Source organism: Anneissia japonica, unplaced genomic scaffold (genome assembly GCF_011630105.1).
Source record: "Anneissia japonica isolate Jap-2015-1 unplaced genomic scaffold, ASM1163010v1 scaffold1511_len2985839_cov193, whole genome shotgun sequence".
In the NCBI taxonomy this organism is placed as follows: Eukaryota; Metazoa; Echinodermata; class Crinoidea; order Comatulida; family Comatulidae; genus Anneissia; species Anneissia japonica.
In genome coordinates, this window is record NW_022685291.1 from 512810 (window position 1) to 539272 (window position 26463).

Sequence of the window (26463 nt, forward strand, 5' to 3'; positions counted from 1 at the left end):
TTCCTCAAGTGCTTTGTTGGTGTTTTAAAATTATTTATTTACAAATACCCTGATAATAAACAGTGGCAGAGCACACAGTATCAAGAGAAAATTAAAATATAAAAAGGATAAGGGGAGTTCATTGTAAGGTTTTGATATATTTTTGTAAGTACAGTAAAATAAACATAAATACTTTAAAAAAATAGGATGTGAAAGTTTCTTAGAATAAAAATGTTGATCTTACCTGGAGGAATGACTTTCATCCGACGAGTTGTCTCCTCCTTCCTGAATATTCTCTTCATCTTCAGAATCCATTGTTGGTTGAAACCAGTTCTTAAAACTTAGACCAAATAAACTTAATCTAACGTACAAGTAAATGCAGCAATTTCTGAAGGAGCACTAGGCCTATGAACTTCAAATTGGTCTCCTGATCTCCTAGGCCCTACATTACTTGAAAGGCCTAGGCTAAGCCAAGACCTGCACAAGTTGACTGGGCTATGATGTATTGCAATGTAATGGTGAAGGCCTAAGTTGAAGGCTGTACAAATGTGAATTCTAGTTGAGCCACCAGAAGTTTCAAAATAGCTAGGATTATCTAGAATATATTTACCTGCAATCAAAATATAAATAAATGTTATTGGCATTGCATGAAGGCCCGTATAGGCCTAGCTTTCACACTGATGCTAAGTTGATGGGCGGGTTGTAAGTGGGTGGCGATGTCAGAGCTCGGCCGGCGAAACCACACACAGAGCCTAACACACAATCATTATTTTAATCAATTTTCTGAGCATTCAGCTACAAGAAAACGATTTGTTTGAATTGATAGTAACAATTAATAGTTTAAAATGTGAATACACATCAAAATCTAAATTTCAGAGAAACGGTTAGAACAATATAAACATCTCTACTTTTGTAACTAAGGCAATTTATTAAAACATTTGTTGTGATTTTGTAAGCATCATGATTTGGACTTCAAAAATATTTTGCGTAGGAAGGATACGTGTGGCTCGGCATGGATCGGTATTAATTAATCGTGAAGACGATTTAAACCATTATTTCATGTTAACTTACATAATTCATTAATACATTATGCTAAAATAAATTCAAAATGCACATTATAAAAAGGTAAAAATGGTTACGCGTGCTATATTTATATTTTGTTCGAGATCAACCCAAACAAAAATGGAGGAAGGCTCGTCATCGCTTCGTAAATTTCCAAACCCGCTTCCGAAAACATGCAATTATACAACAATTTTCACAAAATTTCTATTAATTACTATCACAATCTATTCTAAAGAGGTCAAAGACATAAAAAAGGAAAGACAGTACAATGCTAAAGGGACTCACATCTGTAACACAGAGATGAAAACCCACAACCAGAATTCGCTTTTTTACTCGATGGCTACCGCCATTCATCTGCGAAATTCACGAAATAATATTGCATTGTGGGATAGTTTAGGTTGTTCAAATAGATGAGTATTGATAAAGGTTAAATTCAGCCAGCTTGTTTTCGTGGTGTAGCGGTTATCACGTGTGCTTCACACGCACAAGGTCCCCGGTTCGATCCCGGGCGAAAACAGATTATTTTTTTTTCAAATTATGTTTTATATTGAACGTTTAGTTATGCTTTCCGTCATCATCATTCCACGGTACGTATACAATGTAATTGTTTCAAATCAAAATTTAGAGAAAATCTCAGTGACAGTTTCTATAAAGCTACTGTAAATGTTTTCATTTCTCTCACTCTTAGTTAGATGAGCAATAATTGTAATTATTCGTCCTACGTGCAACAATTTGTATAAAAGTACGATATTGTTCTTTATCCCTCCAGCTGAAACATGAGAGCAGCGGCAGCAGCGGATGGACATGAACCAGGGACGAAATTGTTGATGTTATTTGTTTAATTGATGACTTTGTAGTTTTTTTTCTTCGTAGGTACTGCAATGGCTTTGAATGGCAATTTATTTGAGAAATAATTGATGTACCTTTTTTCTGTATTTAATAACAATAATGATGACAATTCAAATAAAAATGTTGTATTAATAATTATTTTAATGATATAATATGATATTAATTGACAATTGTAATAATTTTTTTCTTTAATTAGGCCTAAACTCTCTTTTAAAAAAAATTTTCCCTTAATTTTTAACCATTTTTTAAATCTGGAACTTCTTTTGTAATTTGTTTAATTGATGACCTCGTAATTGTGCAAATTATTTAAGCACTGTAACTACCTACCTTTTGAAATCCAATATATAATTTTTATCTTCCTTCTTAACGAACGATTATTATTCTTACTATTTTTTATAGTGTTTTAATAGTAATTTAATAATATTGTTATATACTATGTATCTTAATAATTGAATGTTTGGAGCTTTATGTGTTTTTTTGGATAAATAAAATCCATGAATGAATGGACCAGTGGAGCACCAGGAAGGCAAGCTGTAACTTTACTCATGATAAAGTATCTGGTTCTGGTAGGTAAAGATAAACTCATAAGGACTCCATAAGTGTAGGAGTAAAACAGGATCAGGGGTAGATCAAGTGTCAGTTTATTTTGTTTTACAGTATACACACTTACTTTGCCTAACTCAAATGATTTCTAAGTCGATCTTATTTTACATGCCAAATTGTTGTATTTTCCATTAACGATCTGCAAGTTGAAGAATTTTTCAATGCTATCTTGGATTCGACTTAGGCAAGTTCAAATGTATACTCCTGTGAAAATGTAGTCCATATTGGCAGTGGTGAGGTTGTAATTTGGGGTGCTGGTAGTGCCCTGGTATGGGGATGCAATGTTCCTTTGGTTTATACCCATCTCCTCAACATTATTCAAGAACTATTCCAAGGTTCCATGATGCAATATAGCTCTTTCAATATTGGTTTATTGAAAATCAAAACTGACTCATCATCAACATTTTTATTTATTGAAATCAATCATCAAGCAACATATATGTTATGTACTGTACAAAATGGGTGAAACTACAGTTGTGTGAAATACTTCACAAATTTGTTTTGTAAACAAAAGCATAGCAAATTAAATACTAGCATACAGTACGTACTGGTGGTTTTTAAGAATATCATTTTTTTATGATCAAATAACTTCATTTAGCAGTATTATAAGGTTACTTAAGAGTGAGCCCTCTGTAGTGTACACTTACCGAGTAAGGACACATGAACCTGATACAGATATCAGATGATGATTATTCTTTGTCAACACTTGGCAAAATGGTTTAACTTATCATAAGCTTTATGCTGTCTACAACTTATTACATATATACCCTTATGTTTTTTTCCTTAGGAATGAAAGTCGATATTATATCATTTTACCTTGTAGTTTAAACTTCCAAACCATCCACCAGGGACTGGAAGTTTAATGACAATTTTTTATGACAAATCAAGAAGGAATTAGTTTAGATAATTCCTCCATGGACAAATACACACACATTCTAAATCTTATATTTTTTTTCGAACATTTTATACATTTCTAGATGTAGAAGAAATATAGTTATATTATATACAATAAAAATGTTGTATCATTCATAGAAAGCAGCCCAATAAAAAAAAATTAAATTTCTGAAACTACCAAAAACTGACAGTTTCTGGGAGTAACTTACCAACTCATCAATCTCATCATCATTCTTCGATATTGTTTAAAAAAATATTTCATTGTAACATTACATAAAATATACTCTCCTTATATTATATTATATCTTTGTTTTCTATGAGAATAAAATTTGTATCCTGTAGTACAGTACCATCAGACATAGAGCTTCTGAAAACTTCATGGATCAACTGAACTAGGAATTGTTTTAAATGAATTCTGTTGATGAAAAAGAAAAGACATAGGACCCCTGGAGTAGAGGGTCTCACACAGTTGGGCTAAAAAAGAAACAACAAAATAGATCACGAAAAATTCTAAGGGTTACAGCTTTGCATAGGAACCATAGATAAAAACGGGAAAATTTGGGAAACACACCATTCTAGCTGATAAATATTATATTCGGCAACCCTAGCTGGCTACCTGCCTATGAATTGTCTGAAGCAGATTCATCATCTCTGAACTCTAATGTATACGTTACCAGATGCCCTTTGTCCAGCGCATACAGTTTTCGGTCTTGGATGTTATACGTTAGCATAGTTAATTTACCATATTCAATGTTGAATTTTATATCAACATTGGGTATTTCTTTCCCGCTGTACAAATCAAATCCATAGTTGAAAGTTGTGGCACCTTTTGTGTAGCTTTTGATGGTATAAAGAACACCGCATACGATAATAGCCTCAGCTGCCAATTGCTTCTCGTGACCCGTTGTTATTGTTTTGATGATGCTTAAATCTTGACTGTCCAGCTTACTCACCATTATGTTTCCATTACTTTGTGGACTAGAATAAATAACCCACAATCCATTTTCATCCACTTCAAAGTCCAAAAACGTGTACCCACTCTTGTATGCATACTTACTGTTACGGTATGCGACAGAAGGAATATCCACCCTAGCAACAATAGTTTGAGATTTTAGGTCGTATCGGATGACTTGTCGCAGTCCACGATGATAATAGAATGAGCCATTGTACACAACATGGCCCATACCATCCCAGTAAAACGGAAGTGTATAAACAGCTGAGGTATTACCATCTTTGAATGCTGCCATAGAGTTGTATTCTATCAAAATGAAACAAAAATAAAATCAGTCAAAATCAAAGTATACCCGTAACCAAAGAAAGTTATAAAATATAACATAAAGTAATAATAATAATAATCAATATTAATATAGCGCCTAATGTTAACAACATTATAATAAAAAATAAAACAAAATTAAATGAGCAGCGACGCAAGAGATGGTGACATTCAAGTGGTCTCACCCAACGATATCAAAGTAACATTGCTGTCTCAATGAGCAATTTACACATAGGTAATCCATAAAAGGCAATATGCTGGGCTCCAGCACTTTCCACTACAGGATAGGCCTGTGGCTCCACTACCGTGCAGGCCTAAAAAAACTTGTTTTGTTTGCCGTCATCCGCCGCCTCTAAAATCTGAACAATGATGGGCGGGTTTTTTTTTTTCTCTTAAAAGTTTAAAAAAAAAAAAAAATTTTTTTTTTATTCCCCCCCCCCCCCCGACACTAATTTGATTTTACATGACCGCTGGTTCCATAGCACACCCACTACGACCGTTTCACGATTGGTTAATTCTAAACTTTTTTTATCCTCGTGGTTGGTACTACTACCACCAAGGTGATACAATGTCGGTTGTTGCGATTTGTACCTTTTTAAACACATTTAATATAAGTAAATGAAGCTCAGTTGAGCTTGACCTGATACATATTGCAGTAGTTTATTTTAATTGCGTGTCTTACTCCAATTAAAGATCCCTTTTCCAATCCCAAACCACAAACCAGAGCCTTGCAGGCGTCAACGTTCCTATGCATGATACATGACTTTATCAGAAAATATAAAGTTGGGTCAAATTTGTTTGGTGGTTTAACTTGAACAATTCAGGGGGAGTGAGTTTTTATGGTCTAAAATAGTGATTTTCGACCACATTGGTTATGTTATTTGATAGGCAAATTACAGTTAGTAGAATCATCAACAACAAAAATTTTTTTTTTTTTTAAATTTTGTAGTCCTACAGTATTTTCATTTTGTATTTGGAATGATATCGGGATGGGGGAGCTGGCATGGCCTACTAGACAACCATATGTTTAACCACCTTAACAGGCGTCAACGTTCCTATGCAGAATAATAGCGCTTATTCGAGAGAGGTCTTATTCAAATGGGACGCCTATTCACGCGAGTACGGTACAATACAGTATTATAATAAAAGTTGAAAAACTGCCATATTCTTAGTACAGTAGTATGAAATATTTTCATGAAGCTACAGCTTGGTGGTCAAGATGCTTTTCTTTCAAATGGTACAGAAATACTTTGAAATTATTTATTGAGATATACTAAACTGCAGCTTTTATATTACTGAATAAAACCATATCCGTAATCATTTGTATCGTAAACAAATAACATCATATATTATCCATATTATTGACACTATCACTGAAATCGTACCTTCTAATACATTTTCCAGGAACCCTTCTGCAAACCATAGTTTATCATCACTTCCTACAGGATCCTTCATCCATGCAGAATGATAAACACCTTGTTTAGCTTCCTTGCGGAATCCTTTTACAGCAACTAATTCGCAATCTATTCAAAAGATATTTAAAAATAATGTAGATTTATGGTTAAAATTGCCATATTGAAACATATACTTTAATTATCTGAATTTAATAAATACAAACTTTTGTCAGTGATAGAACTAATATTTTGGTGGATACAGTTCTCGGCTTAAAAATTGGCGATTACAGGTTCAATCCCTTCATAGCTCTGATGGTAGTAGCCAATGTGTGGGTATTGAACCTTGTAGATCCTTTAAAACAGGCGAGTTGAATTGATGTGGAATGATCAGTTAAATCAATTAATTTATTTAAATTTTACCTCCTCCAGGACTTCTTTCAAAAGGTGGTTCTTTGTCCTCTTCTAAATAATGTGTTTCTGACACACTTTCAACTTCTTCATTTTCTTATAAAATTAGGAAAAAAAAACAGGTGTTATAGTATCAAACATTTCTCTTTGACTACAAGAACTGAGGTGAGACTATTTTATACATTGTTTCGCAAACTTTTTTTTTTGTAAAAACATCAGAGGGGGGGGGGGGGGGGGAGGTGTTGCAGGGGAAAATGTTCTTATTTAGCAAATGGTTTTGCCAAAAACATTCAGATGGAGGATAAAATAAAAATAAAATTGCAACTATAATTCAATAATATAGAACCCCGGTTTTTAATTAATTTCTTTGGTGGGCCAAATAATTTTTAGAGATGATCTAGCGGGCCAAATGGAATCTGCGCCTATCTGAGGCAATATAAGTGACATTTAGTTAGGCTTTTGCATAACAAATATTAGTTCTATTATATGATGACACAGATTTTGAAGTTTAAAGTGCAATATTTTGAACAAAATAAAGCATTGTACATCTTATAATCATAGCAAACACATTTTATTGAAAGTCCAACACAAATAAAACATTCTGTTTTAATGGGAACTGTCAATAACAGTCCATAACAATACAAAAATAAGGCTAAAACAGAAATACTAAATGATTATCTATGTTTTTCGAAACAATCAATATCAGTGACTTAAATGACAAACGGAGGCCTTAGCAATTGCAGTAAAATCCGGTGTCAGGGCTGTTGCCAAAGATATAAGCATCAAGTCCCCAAGATACGCATTAATAAGTTGACTTCTATATCTGCGACTTCTATAAGATGGTGATGGCTAGCTTCTTCCACACAGGCCTTGCATTAATAGAAACGTCCAAGCACCAATATTCTATCGTCGCCATTGGATACAGAGTTATTAACGCTTACCGCTACTTCAAAGCAAGAACAGGACCAAAGAAAAACAGTGTCTAGCAATTAATTTATCTTCTGCGCTTTTAACACGCTCACTGCCTTCAAACCCTCCCCGGGGAACATAGCTCAGGGTTTCCATTTTGTTCTTCACTTTATTTCAAAAATATTCATCAAATTATTATTAATTTTTTTATTTTAACGATTAAAAAAAAATATATAATTTTTTTTGCATGGGCCAGACTAAGAACCGGGGATATAGAAATATTAAAAATTGTTAAACCTTGCAAACTGCATCCACATAAAAATATTTATTCTCAATTGCTAAAGATGCAAATTACTAAATAATCTGTTAGTCATCTTACCATCCACCGGTTCACCTGGTGAGCTTCGATCGCCTGGCATAACACCTTGAAATTAAAATAAGTGACAAAATGTGAATTTATTTAACTTTAATTTTGTTATTGGGGATGGCGGTTTGGTGCATCCGTTTTTTTATCCTGTATTTGGTAGTCAGCTTTTCGAACCACACTCTGACCTCTGACCATCCTCAACCAGCCATGCCTAGCTTGCATTGTTGGTGGCCTGTTGTGCTACATTTAACCATAGTTAACACCTCATTTTTATTCAAGAAATTTTTTCAATGTCTACCATGGTCAGTACTACACCAGCAGACATTCCGTAAGTCTTAGGTAAATTCCTAGGCAGAGCTAAACAGTGCAGATTATGCTACTTTCTCATACCCTTGAAAATGACAGCAACCAACTGTCTATTATTATATGATGAGTGGAATATTGTACAAACTAAAATAAGGTTGATGTTGTATTTTATTAGACTTTACCCGAAGCTCCTTTCTCCCCCTTTTCGCCTTGCAGACCATTCTGACCCGGTACTCCAATATTTCCTTTAGAACCTTTAGAAATAAAAAATCATAAAATAAACTTTCGAAACCATAATACTGAAAAAAAATACTGAAAAAAAAAACTTATCAATGTTTTGGTAACATATAGGCTATGCATAATCAATAAAAATGTTGATAATATTGTTGAAATTTTATCAATTTTAATTTGTATATAATAATGACAATAATTATGATAATAATAATAACACAATAAAAATGAGACAACCAACCAGTGGTTCTACTATGATTAGGCTATGCATAATCAATAAAAATGTTGATAATATTGTTGAAATTTTATCAATTTTAATTTGTATATAATAATGATAATAATAATAATAATAACACAATAAAAATGAGACAACCAACCAGTGGTTTTACCTTAAAAAAAACCCCCAGATTTTTACACATAGTTTGCCAAAAGTTTTATGATTTTGTTATTAATACTTATCATGCAAACCTTCAAGAAAGAATAATAATAGTAATAATAATAGGAGCACACAGTAGAGAGCATATCTCCACCCACCGCCAATCTCTTTCTATAAAAAATTCCAACCACCAACTACAATCTACTTTTAAAAAATTGCACTAACACGAAAGTCTCACTTCGATGAGTTGTTTACTTTTTGAGATATCTGATCTGTGACGTTTTGCTTTGAATGGTAATCAGACCTGTAACCAGCCTTGGTAATGGGAGTGGGTGGGGGGTGGTGATCTTTTTCAATCTATGAGTGGATTTTTTGGGGGCTAAGTGTTCTCTCAAAAAATGTTGAAAACCATTCCAAATGTTCTGGTGTTTTTGAGCTGCTTTCTAATGAATTTATACAATTTTTGTGAATTAAAACTGAATCAATTTGATATGTGCAAATATTGAAGAAACTGCAGTAGGCTATACCATGCAATATTGTTAACAGATCATATCATATACATCATCATCTTCGTTTACTGTGCAGAACGTCTTTTGAGTACAGTCGCACATAAAAACTACAGTGCATGTCATAGGCTTATAAGGCCAAGGCACAATGGCATTGACAAGTGCATGAATCGCACAAAGTTGTGTTTTGTGTTGGTCTAGTAGAGCAGAACTCCCTATTCTGTGCGGGGGATCGTCCGATCCCCAATCCCCCTGATAAATTATACCAAAATATAATCACTTCACTTTTCAAACACCTTTTATTGTATCAATTGTACACCTGCCAATTCCTAACATGTGCTGGCCTAAATGCAATGGTAAACTTTCCTCTTATACTGTAGCTGACAAACAAAATACATCGGTGTTGAAATGGAAATATTATGGAAATGTAAATATGGGGATTTGGTTTTTAGCGTCACATGTTTAAATGTAAAGATGAATTAAAAATATTCCCAATAAGTTCCGAAAAAAGTGAAGTTAGTACATATAAAACACTGTACACATTTCTTATAACTTTACTAATCCAAATATTCATCATTAGTTATTGTTTCTGCCACGTTAAAACCGTAAACTAATTCTTTAAATGGTCCTCATATCCACACCCTACTTTTTATTAAAACATGACAAACTGTTCTGCCAATTGTCATTTTAATCCATTGATCCATATTGATATTTAGGTCTGGGACCTTTTGGCCCTGAAATGCACACCCGAATTTGAATCGTCATCAACACTCCATAATTCCTTCCTTGTACCTTGGTTAAGCTTTCATGAAAGTTTCATTCATATCAGTTGATTAGTTTTTCAAATATCTGGTCTGGGACGTTTTTCTTTAAATGGTCCTTATATCCACACCCTACTCCGGATGGTCACCAAAATTTAATCACCTCATCCTTGGATCATACCTAACAATCCTTATAACTGGCATTTAAATCTGTGCAACCGTTTTTGAGATATTTTGAAAACAAGAAACATGCAGGACCTTAAAAATTACACACACACACAAACGAAAATATATGTTTCCTGGCGGAGATAATAACACTTCAGGAAAACATTTTTTAGCTATAATATTCCGGTAAAAATCACCCAAATATGGGCATGATGGTGTCACCACAGATCTTTAAAACTATAAAATTGTGATGGAAATAGAGTAGATTGATATTACAAATTATCAAATATGAAATATTATTAATGTTATATTGAACATAGTATTGCAATGATTCAATCTTACCTTTGGCACCTTTTACACCTGGTGGACCAGGTTCGCCTGAACCCTTATCTCCTTTGGTGCCTCGTCTACCTGGTTAAAAAATATAATTTTATATATTTTATGTCCGACGATGATGGACGTGCTAGGGAGGATCATGGGGGAAGATATTATAAGCTCTGTCCAGACTTTCAAATTTTCTTTGACAAAAAAATGTTGTATGCCCATATATAGTCATGATGTGCCTATATATGGTGATGATGTGATGTCATTATGACCATATTTAGGCATGTCACATGTTTTTGTTCAAATAAAATTTGATAGTCTGGACAAGGTTTTAGACTTAATGTGAATCCCAAAGATTAAAGTTGTGTTTGATTCCTGCCTTTTGTCTACACTTTAATTTATGCTCCTTTCACACTATCAACAAATATCTGCGATTTGACCACATGCGAACATGATGACATCATATCAAACCTGAATATTCATACTTCACAGGTTTTTGCCACAAACCCGGGCATTCACTACACCTGACGGTCATTAGACGACGTAATTGAAGAATGGGATGGTACAACACGTGTGCAACGAATCATTTTTAATTACGATTCACTCAGACTCCCACCGACTATCAGCTGATGGTGTTGCATCGTCTAACAAGTACATTGAACAGAGTTTGATTTGTCGACTATCATACGACTGTTGTATGACCATTGTACGATGTAGTAAGGGCCGCGGCTTCTAACGTTATAGTCTGGAAAAGAGCTTCCGGTGAACCAGCCCATTTTCATCTTGCGAAAGTAATATAAGGTTGATGTTGTATTTTATGAAACTTTACCTGAGATTCCTCTCTCCCCTTTTTCTCCTTTCGGACCATTTGAACCTGGTAATCCCTCACTTCCATTATAACCTTTAGATATAAAGAAATCATAAAATAAATTTTCAAAACCTAGGCCTAATGATATTGGAAAAAAAAACATTAATGTTTTGGTAACATATATACGCTATGGATACTATAATCAATAAAAAAAAAGTTGATAATATTGTTAAAGTTTTATCAATTTTAATTTGTTTATAATAACGATAATAATACTAACAATAATAATAATAATAATAATAATAATAATAATAATAATAATAATAATAAGACAACCAACCAGTGGTTTTACCTACAAAACCCCAATATTTTTAGACATGTGTACCAAAAGTTTTATGATTTTGTTATTGATACTCACCATGCAAACCTTCAAGAAAGAATAATAATACTTGGGGAAAACATTCTTTCGCTATAATATTCAGGTCAAAATTACTCATATATGGGCATGAAATGGTGTCACCACAGAGCTTTAAAATAACTATAAAATTGTGATGGAAATAGAGTAGATTGATATTACAAATTATCAAATATGAAATATTATTAATGTTATATTGAACATAGTAGATTGCAATGATTCAATCTTACCTTTGGCACCTTTTACACCTGGTGGACCACGTTCACCTGAACCCTTATCTCCTTTGGTGCCTCGTCTACCTGGTTAAAAAATATAGGATAGGAGAGGATAAGCTCTGTCCAGACTTTCAAATTTTCTTTGGCAAAAAAAAGTTGTATGCCCATATATAGTCATGATGTGCCTATATATGATTATGAATGTGATGTCATCATGACCATATTTAGGCATGTCACATGTTTTTGTTCAAATAAAATTTGATAGTCTGGACAAAGGCTTTAAACTTCAATGCGAATCCCAAAGATTAAAGTTGGGTTTGATTCCTGCCTTTTGGTTATACATTAATTTACGCTCCTTCCTATCTATCAACAAATATCTGCGATTTGACCACATGCGAACATGATTAATGCCAAAAACAAAATCTCTAACCAAACATCAGATCATTTAAGTAAGATATTGATATATGCTAAAATTGGCAAAAAACTCTGGAACTTCTAGGGGGTGTAGCACACTAGAGCACATAATTGGGAAGAAAACATTCCAAACCCTTCACACAGTATTGCCGCCCCCAATCTTCATTCCCTTTGGCAGATAAGCATCCCTGGATCTCTTCCTATTTCCGTGGGCACCTAATCTGGTGGTAGCCACTTGTGTGTGCGCTAAACCGTGGAGATCTCTAGGTTCCCGGTTCAATTCCCATCGCTGCCTCTCCTTGTGTTTGAGCTAGAGGGCTGGAATACAAGTTACAATAGCGCACCGTCTTTCGGATGAGACGTTTAAGCCGTTGGTCCCGTGTGCATTTATGGCCCATGTGCACGCAGTACACTCTTCGGAAAGAGTAGGGGATTGTCTGCCGGTGTACTGTTCAGTCACCACCAGAAGGACCCCACTGGAAATAAGTCTTCTTCTAGATTTTAGTGGGCTATCCTTGGTGTTTACACCGAATAAATCCTTTCCATTCCATTCCAACCAAATTTATTCAGCATCACATAAAAACAATTACAAGACACACACACACACATATATATAATGCTAAAAACATGGACAAAAAACATCTAATCGAGTAGCCAGTAGAAATTTTACTTTCACAATCAAAATTTTTCTCACCTTTGTCTCCCTTAAATCCTTTAGATCCCGGAGGCCCTACTGGTCCTGGTGGCCCTGGAGGTCCTTGTTGTTTACTAATATTTTGAGCAAGTTCTGTCAATTCAGCAACGTGTCCAAGAAGTCTCCGCTCAGCCTCCAAAAGGTAGACGTTCATTTTCTGCTGTAGTTGATATGAAATATTTTGTAGCTGTTCCAAGTGCAATTCTTTTAATTGGCTGCCAGCATGTGACTCAAAGTATTCAGAAACTACTTCTGTCTGTGTTTCGTAAAAAACTTCAGTGTCCAGAGAATCTACATTCAGACTTTTTTGTTCAGCAATTTCATCAATTATTTGTTCTAAACGCCGATCAAATATCTGTGTGAAATTTCTGATCTGAAAGAAAACCTCACCTGTAAGGGTAAAAAAAAAAAAATTGTAACAAAATTTACTTTTCTATCAGTTTGAACCACAGAATTTTGCCAAATACATGTATATCACAAAAGCCTATATCACAAGCTATATTATAGTCTGTCAAAAAATACATAATTTATTCAACATTGAATTGTCATTCTTGTCATCTTTCTCAGAAATGGAAATGACAGCTGTAAGACATGTTGGACAGGTTTTTTTGCAATTAATTTCCAACATTATAATGAATACGTAATGTATCAGGGTCTATAATGCTAGTACAAATTAACCTTTACAAAGTTCTCATTCGATTTCATTACCACCTCCTGTGCAATACTTACTTGAGCTACATTGGCAACTGCCAGTTTCACCAGTTGGCCCAATGGGACCTGGTTGTCCAGCTGGCCCAGTGGGGCCAGGTTGTCCATCTGGTCCAATTGAACCTGTTTCACCTTTTTGTCCACGTTTTCCTTTATGACCCTTTTCTCCCTTTTCACCTGAAAAAAATCATCAAAATTTCCTAAAATATTCATCTCTCTTTATACTGTATATTTATATTTATTTATTTTACATTTTTACTGGGTAACCTGTTCAGTATCAAACTACTGTTCTCCCACAAGCCCCAGTTATGCTTTATAGCATAAGTTTCGTTGTAATTCAAAATTTTATTAAAAAATAACTTTTTATAAATACTAACTATAAATATAATATTTAAATTCACTGTATACTACCACTTTTACCATTAAACACAGGTCATGCGATCTCAGTTTAGGATTTAACTCAGTGGGAAAAAATGCAGAGAATGAGATAGTGTTTATTTTGCTAAAGTCAATAAGGTAGTCAAGTGTTGTGAATTGTCAAGCCCTCTATATTGCAAAGTTCAACAATCACCAGATTGACAAGCACTGTTGAAAATTAAACTCTTATTGTACTTGGTTTTGTTTCTTTCAGTTTGTTTGTGTTTGCTGTAAGCAATGTAATGATTTATCAGTTAGTACCTTGAGCTTGCTTCTGCAAGGGTTTGTTGAGAGTAATATAAATTCCTTATCATTATTATTACAAACTTTAATCGTAATCATTGTTTTTATTATACCGTATTGTTATTTATTTATTTATTCAATCTATACTGTTAAATTTGTCCAATCCAAAACACAAACAGGAAGTAAACAAAAAATATAATTTAATGATAATAATCATAATAATACTTTTATATAACTTAAAATTAAAAATATATTACAATACAGCCTTATTTTTGGAATCTCTAGAAGAACCACAGTTTTGGTTTTTGTCATTTCTATTTAATCCTTCTGCATTTGATTTGTACAATGAATTACATTAGTAATTTAAATGTTTATGATTACAAAAGTTCCAAGTCATAACAGAATATAATATCTTAATCATTATTATTTTCCTTATATTACACTTCATAAGAATTGTAGACATTGTCTATTTAAATCTTTTTCTTACTGTACTACTATGTGCCAAGATTGGTTGATCTTACAATAATTATAAATAATGTAAAAGTAGAATAAATGATGATACTTCTTGCAAAACATACATGAAACAACATCGTATGACTTACAATGTGAGCCAAGAAATAGATTGCTGTAATTAAAACTTGGCCCCCTTTCTTAACTACATAAATTTATCCCCACCCCCACCCCAAATAATACAATTCAATAAATAATTAATAATTATTAATAAAATAAATAAAACAATGCTTTATTCTAAAGAATTGGATAGAAAGACATTTCTCGAAGTGATCTCTAACTCAATAGGTAAAGAATTCCATACTTTTGCAGCAACTAAAAAGTAATTCTAAATTGGCCTAAATTAGTTCTGGGTATGCATAAATTAAAATCATCATTAAATCTTGTTCTATAATTATGTCTAGTGTTCTGAAAATATACTATGTGGTAATCTACAGTTAAATAAATCGGAAATAAAATTTAAAATAAATAATTTATAGAGCTTAAATACATCCAAAATGAAACTAGAAAAAATGATGCACCTGGCACACATTTTTTTAGTACATAATAATGGTTTCATTCAAATAAGATTGATAAGTACTGCCCTATACCTTAAAGCCATAAATCAAATTAGGTTTAGTAAAGGAGTTTTAAAGCATAGCCAATGTCTCCTTGGAGCAGCTGTCTTTTTAAATTTTATTGTTTAATTCATAAATATGTTCTTAAAATCAAAAAATTTTATCAAGTTTTAACGCCAATGAAAGAGACAGAATTACATTCAGAAATTAAAGTTGTGTTAAACTGATGCAGTGATAACTTTGGTTTTTGATTAAAAAATTTTATAATTTGTTTTAATATTGGCATTTATTGTAAATTTGTTTGCGCGGCACTATTCAGTTACTTTTGGAAATGAAAATTGACAAAATTGACAATAAAAAGACTAAACTGGCTAGTCATCTATTCCAATTACCAGAAGACATGCCAGCAAGAATTGCACTAAAAGAACACTTAAGGAAATAAAGGACAACCAAAATACACATGGATTAAAACAAATAGCAACGACCTGAAACCCATAAACAAAACTATTGACATGCATGAAGATTATAATAAGAAACACGGGCATCTCACCATTGCAAATATAATGGCTTGAAGAAGCCGAATCGGCCGAGAGAGAGGATGAGAGGAGATGGTGAAATAAGGTACCATAACAAAGAAATTGAAAGAAGAAATTTTACAAAGAAAATATTTATGAAATAAAAAGTTTGACTGTAAACCTTTAAACCCAATTGGACCTGGGAACCCGGGTTGTCCTTTTGAAATCACCAGAAGCCTATTGGAAACTAAAACAAATGAAAGAACAACAATAATAAGTTTAAATTGCAAGTAAAATGAACAGACTTATAGTTAATTTAAAAGTAATAATTCTACATTTAATCAAAATAAATATCATTTTAATTATTTTCTTTGCCTTTGATTAGTCATTATTAAGATTTAAAGTAAGTTTCACATACATTGTGAAGACACAGGATATTCTTTCTTTTCTTCTCCTTGTTTTGATACTGGAAGCCCTGAAAAACAGATCAATATGAAAGAAAGAAAAATCATTACAATAAAATAAAATAAAATAAAATATACATACATTGTGTAGATCAAAAAATATGTACCTGCGGTAACAGAAAGTGATGATTCTGGGTCATCAGCATCCATCCTTTCCGGCAACAACCCTGCCAAATAAAAAGAATAGAGCAATAAAAGGCCACTACACACACACACACATACCACCAGGTGAAGCAAAAAAATGTGGGCTGCTGCAGAAATCTTCCAGACGCTCTACCAACCCAGCTCTTCAACCTTGCTGGCAATAAGACATTGTTCAGAATTTCTATTATTCAGAGGACAACAACTACCATTCCAACTAAGGTGGTTTAGCTCATATGGTAAATGGTCAGAAGTATAGAGATACTCCAATAATCACTGGTTTGATTACTGCAGTCTATTATATTTCCCACACATAACAATAATTAAAATTCCTGTACATGGTACATCACTACGAACTTACGTGTAGTATGTTCTGTTACTTCTTTGATTCTAGATATCACTATTGGTTCCGGTTGTCCAGTTGGAGCACCACTGTCTCCATCTTTCTCCAACAGACTCAATTCAGATGGAACTATTTTGGAAATTACTGTCATGCCAACAACTGGTGTAGCAGATGAACTCACAGTGCTAGTTGTGAATCGAAGTGGTGACGTGGCATCAGATTTTTCAGATGATTGGAAATCATTTTGGGTTAAACTGGGTCTAGAGGTTTGTTGGCCAATATTTTCTGACACACTAGTGCGGTTTTTGTCTGTCGTCTGTTTCAATGCTGGAACATTTTTTTTGGATTCTTCTTGTAGTTCGAAAGTGGTAGTATTAGTTGATCTAATTTTACTTGCTCCTGACACACTTGTATAATTTTTGACCGGATGCAATGGAGCATTTGTAGTATCCAAGATTTGCCCGTCTAGACCATCTACATTTGAAACATCTGTTTCTGAAAATGTATTAACAGTTTGAGTTATTTCCTCAGTGGCTATATCAGTCACATAAAAACCAGTAATATCTGGTAAAAGAGTGGTACCACTAGGACTTTGTATTTGTTGATTATTGTCAGCAGATTTTTTGCTGATCAATGTATTTATTGTTGGAGTTGTGCTGGACAATTCATCACTGTCATTTTTTGCTCCAACTTGGACACCTTCCTCTGGTGATTGAAGGGTTGAGCACACACATTGGCAATCTGCAGTGGTTTGATTTACACATGTTGTTCCATTAACACCAGGGAGACCAGGTGGTCCCACTGCACCATTTCTGCCAGGATGACCAGGTCTTCCACGTCTTCCTTGTTCACCATGAGGGCCTCGCTCTCCTTTTGGACCTTTCTTATCTGTTCAAAGACGTCAAAAAACAGTTATTATTATTTCTCTTGAATGTTGTCCAATATCAATATACTTCGTTTTTTTGTAGATAATTTGACATTACCTTAATTTGAAAAGAGAAATCAAAAGTATATATCTATACTAATTACTACAAATTGTTTTTTAAATATTTAAAATTATTCCTACCTTTACAAACCATCTGTGTTGAATTGCATATCTGAACCATTGATGATACCTTGAAAATAAAAAAAAATGTGTGCAAGTAACATGACCGTGACTGTATGCAAGCTGTAAACAGAACACATTGTTTATTAAGTAGGATCAAATACACATTATATGATGATATCAAGGAGTGAATTACAGTCCCACTTATTATGATGATGGTCTACTGGAGCTGTAACATCATTTTCATCATGATTGAATTACATTCTTTGAAACAGGGAATTTAAACTTGACCATGTCTGACTTTATTTGTTTTTACACAACTGTAAAAATACCTTACTTGTAATAATAAGAACAATGCTTCTATATGCATTATTAATTGTTACTCTCTAGGTCAGGGGTGGGCATAAAAATCGGTAGGAGGGCCAAAGTGAATTTTTTATTTAACACCGAGGGCTGCACCCAAAATTTGTTGTTTCCAGTGTGCTTCCAAAACCCCCCCCCCACCTTGCGCAAATCCTGGCGCCACCCCTGAACCAAAACAAAACAAGGTAAAAAATTAAATTAAAGCAAACCCACACGATTTACGTCCATATCGTTCAACTTCTTTTTCTAACTTTTACACCAAAGAGTTTACTGGGTGCAAAGTAAAATATGAACTATACTCAATTGCACACATTAAACAAATAAAAAAATATTATATAAGAGCTGAGATATTTATCTGTCATTTGATTAAAAACGCTAAAAAAAAATACAGGTTATATCTACTATATAGACACCGGACCAATTTTGGCTTATGACTACATTTGGCAGGTAATTTTAAAGCTAACAGTCCAGCCGACCAATTTTGGACCTGCACCAAATTTTTTCTGACAGACTTATGTTGATTGAAATATTGCCCTGGTTCCACATTTATAACCAGTTCACTGTTCACTACCATTGACCTTCAGTAGAACTCTAGTCTAATTTGGAACTACACAGGCCTCTTTGCCAGGTGATAGGGCTTAGAGTAGAAATTTCATGGGCAATTAATTGCATTTGTTGATGTATATGACTGGACCCTTGGGATCTGCACCTGAAACCTAGCTTGGATCTTTAGCCTTCCAGTTGAACAACTCAGTTTTGTTACAAATGACTGACTGGCAGTGCTAGTGCTTGACTAATATTGTTCACACTGAAGTTTCCCTTTTATGAAGGTTCATTTACTTTTATATGGTATTTACATGGAGTTCAGTGATTACTTGATGAGGCAGTAAAATAAACTTTAATAAGTCTATTTCTCACAATTCGTATGTGCTCACTTTACTAAATGAGAGAGAAATAATGTATGTAAACATTTTATTGACTAATAATATTCTGTTTATCAGTATAAATGTGAATGCCTATGTCAAGCATTCTCATGAACTAATTATTTTAAGATTTGATAACCTAGAAAACATTTGTATATCTTTTCATATTCTTTGTATTTACTTGCAAAACAGCCTTGTGAAAAACACCATTTTGGTGATACAAGTTTTTTTTTTCAACTGTAAAATAAAGTTATTATTCCTTTTTGTAGTTTCTTGTGGCTTAAAAGCGCCTTGAGACCAGCGGCATATATAGAAGTTTTGAAATAGGGGTGCTGATGTTGAAGGCAAAGTGAGGGGCTTGATGTGATCAGTTGAGAAGGTGATTTCTAACATCTTGACCATGATTTTTAGGGGCACAAATAATTTTTGAAAGGGAGTGCGCCCCCACGCACCCCCTATACGCCACTGCTTGAGATGGTTTTATTCTGGAAGGCACTATAAAAATGCATGACCATTTGACCATATATTATTACTGTATTTATTAAAATTGCTCATCATGTAGCATCATGTAAGCCTGTGCAGGTATGTAGTTTAAGATGAGCGCAGATGGGTGGGCCCACCCTGAAAAATTTTTCCACCCAGTCGAAAGCTAATTTCATGGCCATCCTTCACCCACTATAGTTACCAACCGTCTCGCATCATGCAGGAAGGCAGGCCTGGAAAAAATATTGTTGTGCTTCCGACCATGAAAATTATCTTGATCAAATGCCTCAAGCACCAAATGATATCTTTTACACTATTATAGCTAAACAATAGTACATTTAGTGGTTTGGAGCAAGCATAATATCAAATTTAATTACCACATTAAATTGTGATGTGTAACAAAAAAAAATTTAAAAAAACAAACAAAATTGTTTTTTTCCTAAAATGCCTCCGGGGTAAAGTCAATGCCTCCGACCGCTGGTCACGCGGATGTACATTTTTTTCAGCCCTGTGGGACAGTCCCACATTTCAAAGTGATTTTGGATGAAACACGCATTGTGTAGAAACACAAACGTGATCATGAATTTTTCATGCATTTAGCACAAGTCTATGCATGATAACGAATTAAAACAAATTCTGGGGGAAAGGTATTTAAAATTATAAGAATTGGGTTTTATTACAAATATAAAAATAGTCTGTAGTAGCTTGATTCATTAGAGAGCTTTCATTATCTCGTTCGAGAATCAATTCACCAAGGAAATTTCTCTTTCCCGACCAAAACAAACCAGCCAACCACACACTTCGTAGAATCTCATAAATCTGGTAGTCGCGTGCGGTCTTGCGCATTCATTGTAAAAACCGTTGATTGTGTGACTGGAACCCGGGCCCCCACTGGGGTTCCGCCCCCCCCCCCCCCCCCCACCAACTGGTGTAGTCTCGCATCTCTAAGGTTGGTAACTATTGAGAATGAAAGCTAATCATTACTTATATAATATATACAAAGTAAACAATTAAAATATTGAATTCTATTTTCTATGTTTTTTATCACAATATAATAAACATATTAAAAACTATTCTAACAATGAAGATGAACTTCTTATATTTAAGAGTCATTCTGAAATATTTTTGTACCACACATTTGAACCATGGAAGTATAAAATTATACCTGCATGTTTGAACATTAATTGGTGCAAAAATTAATAAATTAAATTGTTATTTCATAATAAAACGTGTAAGCACATTTTTGCATGTTAAATATATATTTCATCTGAATAAACATCCAATTATCTGAAAAACACACTAACAATTTTAATATGCAATGAAATCATATTAAAATGTAAACTGATCTGAATAAATAATGCAATTTTATTCTGATTCTATTTATTTATAAAAATGATTTAATTTCACCATGAGAATCATTACCCTCCTCCTAGTATTATATCATTGTACAGTATTAATATGTTGTGTGGGCCCACCCTGAAAAATTTTTCCACCCAGTCGAAAGCTAATTTCATGGCCATCCTTCACCCACTATAGTTACCAACCGTCTCGCATCATGCAGGAAGGCAGGCCTGGAAAAAATATTGTTGTGCTTCCGACCATGAAAATTATCTTGATCAAATGCCTCAAGCACCAAATGATATCTTTTACACTATTATAGCTAAACAATAGTACATTCAGTGGTTTGGAGCAAGCATAATATCAAATTTAATTACCACATTAAATTGTGATGTGTAACAAAAAAAAATTTTAAAAAACAAAAAAAATTGTTTTTTTCCTAAAATGCCTCCGGGGTAATGGTCAATGCCTCCGACCGCTGGTCACGCGGATGCGCATTTTTTCCAGCCCTGTGGGACAGTCCCACATTTCAAAGTGATTTTGGATGAAACACGCATTGTGTAGAAACACATACGTGATCATGAATTTTTCATGCATTTAGCACAAGTCTATGCATGATAACGAATTAAAACAGATTCTGGGGGAAAGGTATTTAAAATTATAAGAATTGGGTTTTATTACAAATATAAAAACAGTCTGTAGTAGCTTGATTCATTAGAGAGCTTTCATTATCTCGTTCGAGAATCAATTCACCAAGAAAATTTCTCTTTCCCGACCAAAAAAAACCAGCCAACCACACACTTAGTAGAATGTCATAAATCTGGTAGTCGCGTGCGGTCTTGCGCATTCATTGCTAAAGCCGTTGATTGTGGGACTGGAACCCGGGCCCCCACTGGGGTTCCGCCCCCCCCCCCCACCAACTGGTGTAGTCTCGCATCTCTAAGGTTGGTAACTATTGAGAATGAAAGCTAATCATTACTTATATAATACATACAAAGTAAACAATTAAAATATTGAATTCTATTTTCTATGTTTTTTATCACAATATAATAAACATATTAAAAACTATTCTAACAATGAAGATGTTTAAGAGTCATTCTGTAATATTTTTGTACCACACATTTGAACCATGGAAGTATAAAATTATACCTGCATGTTTGAACATTAATTGGTACAAAAATTATTAAATTAAATTGTTATTTCATAATAAAATGTGTAAGCACATTTTTGCATGTTAAATATATATTTCATCTGAATAAACATCCAATTATCTGGAAAACACACTAAAAATTTTAATATGCAATGAAATCATATTAAAATGTAAACTGATCTGAATAAATAATGCAATTTTATTCTGATTCTATTTATTTATAAAAATGATTTAATTTCACCATGAGAATCATTACCCTCCTCCTAGTATTATATCATTGTACAGTATTAATATATTGTGTTTCAATAATTTATCTTAATATATTTTACTGTACTGTTTGGAACATTTTAAAAGTATCAAGTATGTTTTTAACTATTTATGTTTTCATTTGATCACTTAGCTTCAAACACATTTCTGATTGATTGATCGATTGATTAATTGATTTATTTATTTTTTAATGATAGACTGAATGAAATAAATTGAACTGAATTGAAAAAACATTGAATATATTACAATAGCTTTATTAGCTCCTAGTCCATTAGTACTGTATTTTCTTAGCAACATGTTTGTTTATGTATGTTTCTGTCACTACATGGTTCTAATAATTGCTACTGGTTACATGCGGGTAGGAACATGTAACCACATCCAAGCGTTATTTATTGAGCTGGCTCACGCATTAACTTGGATTCACTGAATCACGACGACAGATGCATGCAGCCGTGGAAGCCCCCACAAGCGGCTTCTTTATGCCTACAGGTAGCCAAAGCCCCTATGACATCTTTATATTATCCTTGTTCCAAAGGTGTAAATCCCCTGATGACTTTATTGCCTAATATGGGTATCTACAATGATCATTTTTTTTTAGAAGAGGTCATACTGTTTACTTTTATCATTATATTTCTGTCGAGAAGATTATCCTGTCCCAATAAACAATCAAACAGGACATTTCTTTGGCATCAGAAAGTTACTGGATACCTGAAGGAATTCAGTGAATATTATTTTAGGAAACATTACATCCTCCTTAAAACATTAAGTCATGAAAACAATTTATTTTGTTGCCAGGTAACAATAAGCGAATTATCATTCAATTTGTATTAACAAAGTTGGAATAGCTAATTATAAAAAGAGATTTTATACTACGGAGCTATTGAATGGAACAAACTAAATTCAAACACAGACTTCAAATACTTTAAATTTAAGCATTTATAAAAATTTTCATATTCCTCAATTTATAAATGCACCTTATTTATGTTTTCTTGTTTTTTTTTGTGTAGTGTAAAATATAATATTGTTCATATAAATCATTTTGTATAATATAAGTTTCATATATTTTATTATATTGGGCAGCAACTCGAATCCCTATCTCATAGGTTCGGATTCAGAGATGGGTGAGCTGAATTTGGGGACTTTTTTTAAGCTGATTGGTTTTATATCAAGACGAATATTAATACCAAAAGAGACTGTAGTAAATAAGATAGATTAGAGGTAGATTTGATCTGATTAGATCTCTCTAAAAAACAATATAAATACATACAATTATAAAAAAATATCTCATTACCAAACCCCCGGTGATGGGGGGGGGGGGCTCACTTTTAAATATTTCTATTATTATTATAAAATCTGCATTTTTTAAAGTGATTTTAGATGAAACATGTACGCATTTTGCAGAAACACATGTGTGATCATAAATTTGTCATGCATTAGCACAAGTCTATGCGAATTATCACAAATTCAGGGGAAAATGTATTTAAAATTAGAAGAACGAGAAATTCCCTTTCCCGACCAAAACAACCCAGCCAACCACGCATTTAGAAGAATCTAGGAGGCACATGTGGTCTTGGGTATTCATTGTCACAACCAACCCGCGATTATGTGACTGAAACCCGGTCTCACACAGGGACTCCGCTCCTGGTGGCCCCCGTCCCCCAAGCCAACTGGTGTACGCATTTTAAATCTCTCAGGATGGTAACTATGGGACTTTCAGAACCCAAGTGAATATTTACATTAACGTGTTTTCCCATTCTGTTATCCATGCAGCACTGAAACTCAAAGATAATAACCAAAATGTTGACCTGAAGGGGTCACAGATCCACATGTCAACTATACATCAGACAACATGATAGAGGAACTTTTAAACATGTGAGGTCATTTTCTATAACAAGAAAAATCATTGTATTCTGTCCTGGGTATCATATTTTTGAAGTCAGGGACACACCTTCACAGGACTAATCAAATGGCTCTCCTGACAGCATTCAAAATAAGTAATACTATTGATGTAATTAGGCAGTTATTAAATATAAACAAAACATAATATACCCAGCATTAAACATACAATTAAAGTGAGTTTGACATATAAATTTGTTTGGGTTTTTTTGACCACATAACAAAACATTTTTAATACTGCATGTGTGTAAGAAAGATATATACAGATTGAGCGCTCTGCACAGTCCAGTGTTTGGGCGATTTCATTAATCAAAAAGAGTATATAAAAAATGCACTTTTTTAAACGATCAATCATCGGTGAAACACTATTAAAATACATTCCCAATTTATGCATAACACTCAGCCTGTAGAAATAGGATATGTCCACTATCAAGCATAATAATGGATTGTAAGGCCCAATAAAAAAAATTTATTAGTTTATCACCCCTGCGTGCATGTCTTTATGGTACTGAAAAAAAAAAAATTTTAATTTTAATTTTTTTTTTTTTTTGAAAATTTTTTAAAATTTATTTATTTTATTAAATAGTTAGTAGATATTGTTTGCATTATCTAAATCATGTTTTACTTTGAATATCAATGCACCAGCAAACAACCCAAGGGTGATATTTGGCTTTAGCAAAATAAAAAATTTAAAAAAAAAGCCTCCCTCCCTCATCACTTTTCCTACCCAGATAGGGTGATAAATTAATAATATCTTTTATAGGGCCTAACAAGTCTTTGAAACAGTACCATATTTTCTTCAGTTCAGAAAATGGAACAAGCCAATCCCCTACGATGGCTGTGAGCCCGGGAAGTTTTTCTTCCTGAAAGCCTTTGATAGAATTAAAAAGCGACGGAAGAAGATTTTATTCAATAAGATTAATTTTTATTTATAAATGACCATAAGAAAATTTGCCTTCGTTGCCGCTTCAACCAAAGCGATTGGATTAGTGTATAGGCAAAGTTATGATGTAACTCCTCATAAGCCAGCACAAATCCAGCTGAAACACATTAATATCGCCTATATTTTCGTAATTCAACCTAAATTCAAAATTCGGACAGGGCGAAATATTTGAAAAAAATTATTTTGCAAATTGTTAGCAATAGCTATGTTTATAATGTTGTATAAAGCATTTCAACCAAATTTATCCACCTCTAGTTTTTGAGTTACAGTTTTTGTAGTAAAAACAGTCAATGTTTTTGAAGAAGTGCTATGGTTAAGAGATAGGGTGATTTTCAAGTCAGCGCATTTGCAGTAAAGTGGACCAAACAAATTGCTCATAAAGCAGTGTGGTCTTCAAGCCACAAAGGGGTGGGGCACCAGTTTGGCATCCAGTATAGAATTGGAAGTGATGAATTTTTTACATAACAATAGCCAAAAAATCGTACAAATTACTAAATTAATTAAATTATAATGTACTCACAATCGAAAAAAACCCAGCTGTCTGTTTTGGTAATTAAAAAGGAATTAGAACATTTTAAAGAAATTAATATGAGCCCACTTAGTGGCTCTGCCAATTTTTTTAGGCCTACATCATCAGTAGCATCGCCATGCATATAGTAGGCCTAAGCATCCCCAGCAGGCCCGGGCCTTTCATATTTATTATATAAGCCTCGTTCTTATTATTACTTTCCCACACAGCTCTACTACTTACCGGGATTCGAATGGGTATCTCAGCCAAAGCCGACAGGTATTGAGATGATCCACGTTTCTTTCGTTCTGAAGTTGATGTTAGTTCTTCCAAAAGACTTATATCTAAGAATACCATCACGACCGAATCTGAGGCCGAAGGATCGCTGCCACCTGACAGTGTATCGACTTCGCCAGGATGAATTGGTCCGCTACGATAATGAGCTTTGGCCTTTCCATCGATGCCACCGTCTTCAGATTGGTGTAAACATAAACAATTTTCTGAAGCCTTCTTCAACGCCTGTATTTGAAAGTACGTAAATAAGAATCCGGCGATTGTTGTAGAACAAATAAGGAATAAAATAATAGTAAGGCGAAGCTGGCTTGGAATAACAACTGAACTTTTATTCAAAGACATTTTCACAGTCGAAAAGAGTCATACTGCCCAATCACCAACTGACTTACTTCACTCCAGGCC

General features: G+C 33.6%; 2 protein-coding genes and 1 non-coding gene across 5 annotated transcripts in view; 1 reads left to right on the top strand and 2 right to left on the bottom strand.

The window, feature by feature from the left end:
• LOC117109836 (chromodomain-helicase-DNA-binding protein 1-like) overlaps nt 1-1399 on the bottom strand; it is a 32587-nt gene extending 31188 nt beyond the window's left edge. For both annotated transcript variants that reach the window (XM_033252281.1, XM_033252272.1), the window contains exons 1-2: nt 1327-1399; nt 224-589 (exon numbers count right to left, since the gene is read on the bottom strand). In XM_033252281.1, coding sequence (XP_033108172.1) covers nt 224-294 — 71 coding nt within the window. In that variant the 5' untranslated portion in view covers nt 295-589; nt 1327-1399. The remainder of the gene's footprint in view (nt 1-223; nt 590-1326) is intronic.
• Nucleotides 1400-1485: 86 nt separating this feature from the next.
• Nucleotides 1486-1558, top strand: Trnav-cac. The gene has a single exon. It is a non-coding gene; the product is annotated as a tRNA-Val (tRNA).
• Nucleotides 1559-2846: 1288 nt separating this feature from the next.
• Nucleotides 2847-26463, bottom strand: LOC117109846. 2 transcript variants are annotated; one of them, XM_033252294.1, is made up of 16 exons: nt 26011-26463; nt 17918-17966; nt 16870-17739; nt 16475-16534; nt 16322-16378; nt 16085-16150; nt 13683-13838; nt 12954-13343; nt 11861-11929; nt 11237-11308; nt 10426-10494; nt 8227-8298; nt 7751-7795; nt 6475-6558; nt 6046-6183; nt 2847-4645 (listed from the first exon to the last, which is right to left on the bottom strand). In XM_033252294.1, exons 1-16 carry the CDS (start codon nt 26401-26403, stop codon nt 4008-4010), a joined length of 3228 nt encoding a protein of 1075 aa, XP_033108185.1. In that variant the 5' UTR covers nt 26404-26463; the 3' UTR covers nt 2847-4007. The 2 variants fall into 2 exon arrangements, with proteins under 2 accessions (XP_033108185.1, XP_033108193.1); XM_033252302.1 differs by lacking the exon at nt 16085-16150.